Raw genomic sequence first — 13,307 nt, 5'->3', positions numbered from 1 at the left:
ACACCAACAACACAACACTACACAACATAACAGTACACCAACAACACAACACTACAACACTACACCAACAACACACAACATAACAGTACACCAACAACACAACACTACAACACTACGCCAACAACACAACACTACAACACTACACTAACAACACAACACTACAACACTACGCCAACACTACAACAACACAACACTACGCCAACACTACAACAACACAACACTACACAACATAACAGTACACAACATATACAACATAACAATACACAACATAACAGTACACCAACAACACAACACTACAACACTACACCAACAACACAACACTACAACACTACGCCAACACTACAACACTACAACACTACACCAACAATACACAACATAACAGTACACCAACAACACAACACTACAACACTACACAACATAACAGTACACCAACAACACAACACCAACAACACTACACCAACAACACAACACTACACAACATAACAGTACACCAACAACACAACACTACAACACTACACCAACAACACAACACTACAACACTACACCAACAATACACAACATAACAGTACACCAACAACACAACACTACAACACTACACAACATAACAGTACACCAACAACACAACACCAACAACACAACACTACAACACTACACAACATAACACTACACCAACAACACAACACTACAACACTACACCAACAATACACAACATAACAGTACACCAACAACACAACACTACAACACTACACAACATAACAGTACACCAACAACACAACACCAACAACACTACACCAACAACACAACACTACACAACATAACAGTACACCAACAACACACAACATAACAGTACACCAACAACACAACACTACAACACTACGCCAACAACACAACACTACACAACATAACAGTACACCAACAACACACAACATAACAGTACACCAACAACACAACACTACAACACTACACCAACAACACACAACATAACAGTACACCAACAACACAACACTACAACACTACGCCAACAACACAACACTACAACACTACACTAACAACACAACACTACAACACTACGCCAACACTACAACAACACAACACTACGCCAACACTACAACAACACAACACTACACAACATAACAGTACACAACATATACAACATAACAATACACAACATAACAGTACACCAACAACACAACACTACAACACTACGCCAACACTACAACAACACAACACTACGCCAACACTACACAACATAACAGTACACCAACAACACAACACTACAACACTACGCCAACACTATACAACATAACACTACGCTAACACTACAACAACACTACACTACAACACTACGCCAACACTACACAACACTACACTACGCCAACACTACAACAACACAACGCTACAATACAACGCCACACTATGACAATACAAGTAAAAGTAAGACATTCTTTTTCACATTGTGCTGTTAGCACCTTTGTTACAGTGTGCATTAGTATTTGTCGCTGCAGTCCTTTGCAGTGTGGAGTAAATGATTGACGTTGAGTTTTTTAACAGTGTTTGAGAGGAAAAGAGGATTTTCAGTCTGTAATCCTTCAAACGGCAAACCTGCCTCACTCTGTCCTACATCTCTCTCTCTCTCTGTAACCCACTCTATGTCTCTCGCTCTCTCTCTGCAGTATTAATCTGATGGGATTAATGAGACTAAAATAGAAACTGAATTCACACATAAATATTTCTCTGTTCGCACTAAACAAAGTGACGTTGCCAAACTCCTTTTAAATGTGTCTGACTGATGATCCCAAACCTTTTACTTTGCCAGTTCATCTCCTGTTGAAACCTTTCTTTCATGGTTTCTTCTGGTTTTATGGAAAGTCTGCTTTTGCCCTGCCGTTTGATTATTGATCTCTATTATACATCTCCAGCTGCCGTTTATAAATGTGTGTGTATGTAATGACATTAACTCCAGCTGGCGATATAAAACTATATTAACAGATATATGAAACATTGAACAGCAGGGAAAAGGAGATGAATAATTTGTTTTTTATTTCCTTTTATTTTCCATTCTTCATCTTCTCTCTGGTTTTATTTGACCTGTTTTACTTCGTTGTTTGCAGATAAAGTTTAGGTTTTTTTTATTTGTACCAGTAACTGTAATGTTGGAGAAAGACAACAGACTGTGTTCTGCTGCTTAATATTTCAATTAAAAATACTTATTTATTTTTATTTTCTCCATCCGATCACAGGGAACTACTACGGGACGCCCCGTCCGGTCCACATCGGTCCGGAGAGCCCACCAATCACGTATCAGGAACATCGAAACCTGCTGAGGAACTTCAGGACGAGAAGCAAATCTCTGAGTAACCTGGAGAAAGCTGTGGAGGAAGGAGACAACAGCGAGGAGGATAGCGGCCTGTCGGGTGAGAAACACAAAGATTTCACATTCACCCAAAATACCAGGCTTCTGTCAGCTTTCTGAAATAAACTGACAAATAAATAAACTAAAGACCTTTACTCTGTAATTTTAGCTTATTTCAGTTCGTTTTACAGACAACACAGCTTCAGTTAGTTATAGTCTGTTTTTATAAAGGCTCATTTTTATTTTTATTTCTGTTAACGAAAAGGTTTTTTCACACCTAGTTTTTGTTAACGATAAAAACCTTGACTTGAGGATATTTTTGAGACCAGGGGACATTTGGAAAAGACATTGAGAAACTGAGGACCTCTTGGAACGTAAAGAACGTTTTTAAAAACACTTTTCAAATGGGAAGAAAATGTTATAAAGTCAGGACATTTATAATGAAAGTCCAGATATTTTGGGACATTTTTGGAACATTAAAACGTGTTTGTGGAATATTATGGAGCCGATTGATCTTCTGTCTGGGAAAAGGTCCACAGTCTGGATCGGCTACAGAGAGTCTGTGGGTGGTTTTGTTTTATTTAACATTAATGTAACCAGGAAGTCATTTGAGACAAAAACCTCTTTTTCGAGGGAGATAGCACACCGTTACAAGGGTGCAGAAACGGTGAAGTGTGTGTGATGAAACTGAAGATTTGTCCAGGTTTCTATATTTAGTTGGTCGTGCAGCCGTTTACCTCCATCTGAGTGTGAGTGTTAATAACAAACTCTCTCTCTCCGTTAGCGGGTTCAGCTGGAGCCCCGCCCACCACCTTGCCTCTCAGCAAATCGTGGGAGACGGCGGTGGGGAGTCGGGAGGGAACAGAAAACGGAGGAGGAGGAAGAGGAGTAGGGAGAGGAAGAGGAAGAGGAGGTCCGCTGCCTGAAAACTGGGAGCTGGCGTTCAGTGATTCAGGAGAGCCGTACTACATTGAGTAAGAAATAATCCTGATGACGATCGATGAATTAAAAAACATGCTAACATGATAACACACATCTGATAAATCAGATTTTTATTTCATGTTTCAGCTGAAGTGGACAGTTTGATTCTAACTGCTGGAAAAATATATTTAGGGGACATGCGGACACTTTAATGACGTCAAAGCCTAAAATATAGTGTTTTTTCACTGGAGTCTGGCACATAGAAATGTTTAAACTTCAGTGACTAATAACTATAGACTGTAAATAAAATAACTAATGACACCGAGCGCTTCCTGGATTTATTAAAGGAAAGATTTTTCAACAGCAGCCAAAGCAGGCAGAGAAAACGCTGAATTTTAACTCACAGTCAAGTTCTGATGAGGTCCACTGTTCCTACATTACCCAGGATTCAATCTGACCATGGGTCTATAAAGAAAGATGATGATGATGATGATGATGATGATGATGATGATGATGATGTCGTCTCTCTGTCAGTCATAAATCAAAGACGACCAGCTGGCTGGATCCGCGAACTCAGAACAAAGAGACGACTTCCTGTACAGAACGTAAGCCTGTTTGTCTGTCTGATTGATTGATTGATTGATTGATTGATTGATTGATTGATTGATTGAGGGAACGCTGACTGAAAGCTGCAGGACATCCTCAAACAGAAGAAAGTGATTTGTTTATTTAACGTGTTAAAATCAACATCACTGGATGGACTTGAAGTATTTAGTATTTTTTTTAACATATTATTTTAAGTCAAATTAATTAATACATATTTATTTATTCACATTTTAATAATTACAAGTCTTATTTCTTATTTTCTTTTATGTAAAGTTTTTGGTGTTGTTGAAACATCCAACCCTCCACCTTTAGTTTGTAACAGAGAAACTGACTTCCTGTTCTGGGACCTTTATTTTGAAAGCCAGCAGGGGGCAGCACAGACTCACTTTAACATCCTGTTAGCTCTGCTCTCTTCTGCTCGTCTTCTTCTCGGGTTTCTGACTTGAATGACATCAGCCATCAACTTAAACATTCCATATAAGATATTTTATTATTGTTTATATTTATTTCAGCTTCAGTAAAACCTTCAGTTTGTGTGTTTGTTCTCAGGAGTGGTGGAAAGTACATTTAATCCACTACTGTACTTTTACCGGTACTTGTACTTTACTTGAGCTTTTTTCTTTTATGCTCCTTTATACTTTTACTGCACCACAGTGATTTAACCGCTTTAGTGACTTAGTGACACATTAAGAAACTATATATTATTCGGACTATAAACTATTTCGGATTCTGCGACATTTTACTGCAGAACAAGTACTTTTACTTTTGATACTTTAAGTAGATGAAGCTGATTCTTCAGGATTTTGAATGCAGGACTGATTTGGACCGTTCTGCTTCAAATCTGACTTTCAACAACAACAACAACAACAACTACTACTAATTTATGGAAGAGAAACACTGAATACACATTGTACTCACCTGTCCTCACCACACCTGTCCTCACCACACCTGTCCTCACCTGTGGTCTCACTGACCTCGTCTCTGTCTCAGTCCCAGAGTTCACCGAGCAGCCCAGTCTCTTGAAGGGTTACTCCATCCACACCCGGCTGTCTAAAGGTCCTCGAGGTTTCGGCTTCAACATCGTCGGTGGAAGTCGACCCAGAGAGTTTCTGCAGGTGTACAGCGTCACACCTGGAGGACCGCCAGCACTAAACACAGGTACTAATACCTTGTATACTAGTCCCACTACTAATGATAATTCTGTTAATTAGGGGTGTGACGAGACAAAATTTGAGATTGGGTTCACAAGATCCTGACACTATTTTTAAGAAATCTTTAATGCTGAGTTATATAAAAAATGTGAGCATTAAACACGTTATTTCTACAATCCGATGAATTTTTCTTTTTATTTGTATAAAGAGAAACGCAAACTTCAGGTGACCATAACAGATCTGTTTCTCCTGTAGATCAACTCATTTAACGTCATCCCTGCTGAGTCATGATTTAGTCTTCCCTCCTCTTTGTGTCTTTGTTCGGGGGAACATAAGCGGAGGGTGCGTGGGTGTGGCCGCCCCAGGGCCCTGGCTGGTAGGGGCCCCGTACAGTTTAGCTCTGCTGTGCCGGCAAAATTCAGCAGCTCTTATCAAATGAAACAGTCTCTTCAGTCCCGGTTTCAACTTTAAACCACCACAAGAAGGACAATTACCAACAAACACAGCAGATTCTAAAGAGACACGTTTTAATAAACATAAATCATAAAGTAACATTTCTATTTCAAACAAATGGCGAACTTATTTGCACATTTTAACAAAAATCCCTTCCCCCTCGTGCATCATGGGAATTCTGAGGGACGGAGCGTTTAGCCTGCCGGATTTTGCCGACACGTTTAGATTTTGTTGAGTTGGTGATTAACGCTTTCTTTTTGTGCTTCTACTATGATTAAATAGGCTACGTAGTTAAATTGTTGTTGTGTTTATTGTTGATAAACGATCAGAAGTCTGTACCGTGTTTTATTTTGAAAAATTGACCGGATTCTGTGTCTGACTTCCGGCCCAGTTCATCTGCTCTGTGCCGCTTGACGCACCTGCTACAAAGTCATTTAAACTCGGTTTAAATGACTTTGTAGCAGGTGGGCCCCGTGATGAAGCCCTGCCCCCACTGTGCTGAGAGTCTAGCCCCGCCCACGTTGGGGAAGTAACCTCTTTAAATGTGCATGTGGCTCCTTTTCACCTCCGTGAGAAATGATTTAATTTTTATTCAGTTAGAAACTCCTGGACTTTGGTAGCTCCTGTGTTTCAGCAGCTTTTCTGCTCAGAATCTCTCCCTCTGACAGGTCCAGAGAAACGAGTATTACCAGACTAACGGCATCGGTTAATGAGAAGTCTGCCTGCCCTTTACTCTGCGTTATTAATCCGCTGGTAGTAACGTTAAGCCATAAACTTTCTGCAGCTGTCCGTGTGCGCGTCCGCTCCAGAGTAGCTACGTTACCACTCACTGGACTCACGGCGTGGCTGGTGCGCTTCAGTTGATTACTATCAGGGCGTACGCCTGAGTATGAGGCATGAGTCTGTCTCACCAGTTATAACTACATTTGTATTTCACTGCGTGAGAAATTTAAAGTGTGGCTTGACGGCATATGAAAAATGTCAGTTGGTAGAGTCTGGTGAGACAGATTTTCACCTGATGAGAAATATCGTCATAATTTAATCGTCACACCCCTAGTGTTAATGCGTCAGGTAAAAGATCCAGAGAGTTTCTGCAGGGGCGAGTTCAGCGCCGACAAAACGTAGCAAACGCACCTCGAAGCCCGTTGCAGAACGTTGCGCAACGTTGCAAGGAAACATGTTGTTCAATCTGAAAACGCTGCAAAACATTTTGAGATTGAACTCGCCCCAGGTGTACAGCGTCACACCTGGAGCTCCTTCTGTATTCAGCCAATCAGGCTACAGGAGACAGTTGTTCGTTTCCTGTGTGAAACAAAAAGTCAACATTGATTCCTTTTCGTGATGTAACGAAACTTACTAACTTTGTACCGTACTTAACCCAAACCGTGATCTTTTCCTAAACCTAACCAAACGTTAACTGCCGGTTTTATTTTGAAAGTCTAACCGGACATTGCATTTTTATACCTGCTAAGTTGACCACGGAGCCATACATGTACAGAAACGACAGTAAAGGATTTCAAAAAGTGACGCCAAAGGGGTCTGACCAAGCGCCCATATGTTGCCAGTTAAAAACTGGTTGGTTAAAAGTGGAGAACAAAGTTCCCTTCCTGAGCTTTCATTCGTCAACCTGTGAGCTTCAAGCTAATCAAAGCTCAGACTCAAGAAACAAACCTGTGTGACCACAAAGCCCACGCTGACCGTCAGGAGCTCGAGGCGGGATGGTGATGGTGGTTTTGTTGTGAAGAGATTCATATCAACCTGTAAGGAGAACAAAAAGAACCAAGAAGAGCTTTACTGAAATGTTTCGGCTTATTACACACAAAACAGAAACCTGAACGCGACCTGCTGACCTGCTGACCTCTGTCTTCTGTGTTTTTATTTCTTTATTGTTTCATAATTAATCTGATTCCCAGCTGACAGTTTGACTCGTCGCTGCAGAGGTGGAACTAATGACCAACATTATTAGTTCCACCTGCGTTTGACAGGTCAGGAATGTCTGCTGAGGAAAAGCTCTGTTCTGCTGTAATAACTCTCAATATTATAAACACAGGCTGGAGAGATCAGGATATATTTAGATGTTATAAAACAGACGTTCAAACACTCTCTCTCTTTCTCTGGAGGATTATGTTCTCAGGTCTTTATTTTTCTCAGGGACACAATCTCATGATCTACAACTAATCCACACACACACTCTTTAATCTGTCCGACACACACAGCCTCCTTTCTCTCCCACCGTCAGATCCGCTCACGTGCTCTGAGGATAAATAGTCAGGAATGTAACAAACACACGGTTCATGAAATCTCCTGGGAAAGCGAGCGGGGAGTTTCAGCGACCGACAGCAGAAACAAGTCTGAGGAAAAACTTTAAAACGTAAAACAATCCCCAGAAACTCAACAACACACAGCAAATGGAGTAATGAAAAATAAAATTAAAATTTTCCTATTATTATAGTACTATGGTAGTAGCAGAAAATATAGTCTCTTACAGCTGTAGTTTCTGAGCAAGTCAAGTCGTCACATATGGACGCTTGGTCAAGACCCCTTGGTGTCAGTTTGTAAGATATTGGGAAACCCTTTAGTATCGTTTCTGAACGCTAAAAGTAGGCCTAGTATAAAGAACAGACAAGTCAGAGTAAAGAGGTGGTTTGGGTGGATGTGTGGGTCAAAAACTGGACTTTCACCCAGGAGACCGGCGTTTGTTTCCTGTGTGAAACAAAAAGTCAACATTGATTCTTTTTTGTTATGTAACGTAAGTAACACAGTAAGTAGTAATGTTTTGATATCTAAACCTGACCAAGTGGTTTTGGTGTCTAAACCTGACCAAGTGGTTTTGGTGTCTAAACCTGACCAAGTGGTTTTGGTGTCTAAACCTGACCAAGTGGTTTTGGTGCATAAACCTGACCGAGTGGTTTTGGTGTATAAACCTGACCGAGTGGTTTTGGTGCATAAACCTGACCAATTGGTTTTGGTGCCTAAACCTGACCAAGTGGTTTTGGTGCCTAAACCTGACCAAGTGGTTTTGGTGTCTAAACCTGACCAAGTGGTTTTGGTGCATAAACCTGACCAAGTGGTTTTGGTGCATAAACCTGACCGAGTGGTTTTGGTGTATAAACCTGACCGAGTGGTTTTGGTGCATAAACCTGACCAATTGGTTTTGGTGCATAAACCTGACCGAGTGGTTTTGGTGCATAAACCTGACCAAGTGGTTTTGGTGCATAAACCTGACCGAGTGGTTTTGGTGTCTAAACCTGACCAAGTGGTTTTGGTGTCTAAACCTGACCAAGTGGTTTTGGTGCATAAACCTGACCGAGTGGTTTTGGTGTATAAACCTGACCGAGTGGTTTTGGTGCATAAACCTGACCAATTGGTTTTGGTGCCTAAACCTGACCAAGTGGTTTTGGTGCCTAAACCTGACCAAGTGGTTTTGGTGTCTAAACCTGACCAAGTGGTTTTGGTGCATAAACCTGACCGAGTGGTTTTGGTGTATAAACCTGACCAATTGGTTTTGGTGCATAAACCTGACCAAGTGGTTTTGGTGCATAAACCTGACCAATTGGTTTTGGTGCCTAAACCTGACCAAGTGGTTTTGGTGCCTAAACCTGACCAAGTGGTTTTGGTGCCTAAACCTGACCAAGTGGTTTTGGTGCCTAAACCTGACCAAGTGGTTTTGGTGCCTAAACCTAACCAAGTGGTTTTGGTGCATAAACCTGACCAAGTGGTTTTGGTGCCTAAACCTGACCAAATGGTTTTGGTGCATAAACCTGACCAAGTGGTTTTGGTGCCTAAACCTGACCAAATGGTTTTGGTGCATAAACCTGACCAAGTGGTTTTGGTGCCTAAACCTGACCAAGTGGTTTTGGTGTCTAAACCTGACCAAGTGGTTTTGGTGCCTAAACCTAACCAAGTGGTTTTGGTGTATAAACCTGACCAAGTGGTTTTGGTGTCTAAACCTGACCAAGCGCTTTTGGTGTTTAAACCTGACCAAGTGGTTTTGGTGCCTAAACCTGACCAAGTGGTTTTGGTGCCTAAACCTGACCAAGTGGTTTTGGTGTCTAAACCTGACCAAGTGGTTTTGGTGCCTAAACCTAACCAAGTGGTTTTGGTGCATAAACCTGACCAAGTGGTTTTGGTGTCTAAACCTGACCAAGTGGTTTTGGTGTTTAACCCTGACCAAGTGGTTTTGGTGTTTAACCCTGACCAAGTGGTTTTGGTGCCTAAACCTGACCAAATTGCAATATTTCACAACGTTAACTTTATTTTGAAAGTCTATCCGGACGTTGCATATTTATTCTTGCTAACTTGGCCACGGAGCCCTACATGTGCAGAAACTACGCTAAAGGGTACCCAGGGCATTAAAAAATGACGCCAAGGGTTGTTCACGAAGCATCCATACAACACTAACACACATAAAGTTTACTGAGGTAATAAATCAGCAGACAAGTAGCTACATTTTCTCAGAGACTTCTATACAATCACACTTCTTTCTGCAGCCGGTGGAGAGGATGCAGGTTTAAGGCTTCACTGCAGACCCGGAGGTTCTCAGACGAAGTAAACTAATTTCACTCGGTTCTGTCTGCAGTGTCATTCTTTGGTCCAACTGTTGCTGAGCGTTGGAACACAAAACAACTTTTAAGGTGTACGTTGAGTCCTTTAACACACCATCGTCCGGTAGAACAGCGCGTTACTGCAGTTTGATTGTGACCTCCAGTTCCATCTTGTCCTGGTGAACTATGATGATGTACCTCCAGTAGACTGACTGTCTCCTGTTCTGTGCTCCTCCAGCGGACATCCTGGTCTACATCAATGACAGCTGTGTACTGGGTCGCTCTCATAAAGAGGTGGTGGAGATGCTGAAGTCAGTGCCAATGGGTCAGAGTGTGGACGTGGTGCTGAGGAGAGGATACCCGATGCTCTACAACCCTGATGGGTGTCCCAAACAGAGCCTGGAGACGGTACGGTATATAGATCATTACAACTTTTGTTCTTATTCTTCTGCATGTGACCTTGAATAAATCCCTAACCTTGTATTTGACTTTGAACCCCTAAACAGCCACAGACTCCCAGCGAGCCCTCCAACCCCGTGAACGCAAACCGTGGCCTGACACACCTCACCTACAGCCGAACGCCGGACGCCGAAGGCTGCCCGCCAGGTCTGAAAGATGACCTGTCCATATTAGCCAGAAACTCACAGATGTAGTGCACTAAAGTTAGAAAAGCTGAGGACACAGTGAGCTCACACTCACATAAACCGATAAAGTCAAATTTCAGAGCAGCTGCTGGTACCGAACCAAAACCCTCCAGACAGGCTGTTTGTTTTTAAATTCATATCCAGTCAATCAGCTCTCATTATTCAGGTTTATCCGTGAAACCTCCGGTCGTGTTGAATGAGACAGATACCAGCTTTGTTAAATGTCCACAAATATTTAAACACATTTTATAATCTATTTTAACGTAAACTTTATTGATCTGTCTATCCATCCACCTATCATCTTTCTATCTATTTTTAAATTGACTCTGGTAATCATTAACCAGTTAACGCCTTCACTCTGAAATCCAGGACTGGGCCACAACCCGCCCTCCTATGCTGCTCCGCCAATGACGAACGGGCTGGCAGGCCCGCCGACGCCCACTTCCTCTGACCCCCCACTGGGTCCACCACCCCTTCCAGAGAGGACAGCAGCCAATCACAGTGACTCTGATGGCGGCCTGTCCAGCGCTGGAACACGAAGGTGAGAGGAGCTTCCGGGTTAGCATTAGCGGTGTTAGCAACAGTAGGAGAAGTGGTATCCTATCAGCACGGCTGTTTTTCTGTAGATCGTGGTGTCCCCCAGGGAACTCGTCTTGGTCCGCTGCTTTTCTCTGTTCGGATTGTAGGGAGGCACATTTGAGATTTGTTAGCTATGTTTTACATTTTCATATGTATCCCAGGAAGAGGAGTTGTTGCCAAGGTACAAATATTAGTAGTAGTATTAGTAGTAATTTACAGAAGTACTATGACTGATCCAATTGAAATAAAAAAAATCTATATAAAACATGAGTTTTCTGCTCCTCCTCCTCCTCCTCCTCGTAGATCTTCTCTGATTCGCTACAACAGCAGCACTCTCCCCGCCCTCTCCTCCTCCTCCCTCCTCCACCATCAGAGCTCCAAGTCTTCAGAGAGCGACCTGTCTACGTCGGCCCTCCCCATCTCCTCCGCCACGTTACCCATCGCCTCCTCGTCCTCCCACACTCTGTCCAAACTGCCCCTCTCTCAGCCAGAGACGGGCCTCCTCCAGAACTCCACCAGCCCTACCACCGCTAACAACCCCACCTCCTCCTCCTCCACGCCTCCTGGGGCTCCTGCGCAGCGCCCGCTGATGCCACAGACTTCCCTCGCCCTGACCCCACCCAGAGACGTCCCACCTTGTGGCTTTAACGGCTGTCCAGCCAATCACCAAGCGCCCTCCCCAGCCTCACGAGGAAACCCAGGGCTGGTTCTCCCCCTCGGGGCAGGGTCGCCGGGGTCAGCTCCCGCTGGGGAGCTTGTGCCCGTGGCCCTCGGGCGCAGTGAGAGTGGGGGGCTTGGATTCAGCGTGACGGCAGGTGGGCAAGGAGATCAGCTGGCGGTGGTGAGGCGGGTCTGGGATCGCAGGCACTGCCCCTCGCTGCAGCCGGGGGACGCCATAGTGAAGATCAACGGAGCAGACGTGCAAAGCCTCAGCTTCTCCCAGGTACCAGATTATCACTCATCCAACATCCACCCAGTCAGGGTCAAGGTAGTCTCCTTCACTCTCATTCAAAGAGGTGCTTATTGTTTCTGGACGGACTCAGAGAGTTTCGAAAGACTTATGGGGCGATCGGCATGATGTCCCTCTGAAGGCTCCAGGATGTTTCCGTGTGGTCCGACCACGCCTGCAGTCTGCCGCGGTTCTGTCCGATGTGAATGTCCACACAGGTAGGCGGGGTGTTAAGCCTCCTGGCTGCATCCCACTGCCTCCCTGATCTCTGTAACAAGTCTGCATCTTAAAGTCTCGACGCCATGAATCTTACAAATGTGGAAAACTGAGCGCATTTTCCCAGTCGCTCCTTGAGGGAATTCATGAAGCAGTTGTTGATCGTTGAACTGTCAGTTTCAGAGAGTTAGAAATGGACAGACAGCGTCGGCCGATTCCACAACATGAAAGGTGTTTTTTAGAAACACCGTTTGGTGATCCAACAAGCACTTTGTCTAAGCATACTGAGACCTTGAGCCACAAAGACTAGTTTCATGTAGGTCTGTTTTTGTGGGAGTTGACCCCCAAAACAGACGTGACAACGAGACACATGCTGAACGGGAAGCAACTTTTAGTGGTGGTGCAATTGTATAAATAAAAGTGGACGTGAACAGGTGCAAATTAGTTTTAGGTGCCGCGGGTTTAAGCGAGGAATGCTTTTTCATGCATTGGTTTTTTTTTCTTCATGTCCAGGTACTTTATTTAAAGTTCTGTCATAAGGCCGTTTTCCACCCGACGGTACCTGCTCAACTCGACTCGTCTGCATTCGCCTTTTTTGGTTTTCCATTGGGCAAATCAGAAACTTTTACCTGGTACCTGGTATCACCTCCTTCGAGGTTCCAAGAGACCGGAGGCGATACCAAAGGGGGGCGTGAAAGCAATGCACGCTCCTGATTGCTCAGAGAGAATCCACAACAAATCCGGGTTGGAAATGACCCAGTTAGCAGCCGGGGTGCAGCTGGTCCTGCTATCGTTAGCTCAGTTTAGCTGCTCATTGTTGCTCAGCAGGTTTCTAGCAGGAGCAGTCTCGCGTGTGGCAGCACTGTGACGCCACAGTGAGGAGCTGCTACA

General features: G+C 43.7%; 1 protein-coding gene across 5 annotated transcripts in view; it reads left to right on the top strand.

Annotated features, from left to right (window-relative positions):
• Positions 1-13,307, top strand: part of LOC119905516 (membrane-associated guanylate kinase, WW and PDZ domain-containing protein 3-like) — a 96,831-nt gene that overhangs the window by 50,718 nt on the left and 32,806 nt on the right. For all 5 annotated transcript variants that reach the window (XM_038722628.1, XM_038722625.1, XM_038722626.1 and 2 more), the window contains 8 exons: positions 2,241-2,414; positions 3,138-3,327; positions 3,809-3,879; positions 4,871-5,038; positions 10,267-10,436; positions 10,535-10,634; positions 11,042-11,213; positions 11,555-12,194. In XM_038722628.1, the coding sequence (XP_038578556.1) occupies positions 2,241-2,414; positions 3,138-3,327; positions 3,809-3,879; positions 4,871-5,038; positions 10,267-10,436; positions 10,535-10,634; positions 11,042-11,213; positions 11,555-12,194 (1,685 nt within the window). The remainder of the gene's footprint in view (positions 1-2,240; positions 2,415-3,137; positions 3,328-3,808; positions 3,880-4,870; positions 5,039-10,266; positions 10,437-10,534; positions 10,635-11,041; positions 11,214-11,554; positions 12,195-13,307) is intronic.

Source organism: Micropterus salmoides, unplaced genomic scaffold, assembly GCF_014851395.1.
Source record: "Micropterus salmoides isolate LMB-PRFRI ecotype aquatic unplaced genomic scaffold, ASM1485139v1 Ms_hic_scaffold_16, whole genome shotgun sequence".
Classification (NCBI taxonomy): Eukaryota; Metazoa; Chordata; class Actinopteri; order Centrarchiformes; family Centrarchidae; genus Micropterus; species Micropterus salmoides.
This window is presented reverse-complemented; position numbering and strand designations above follow the sequence as displayed.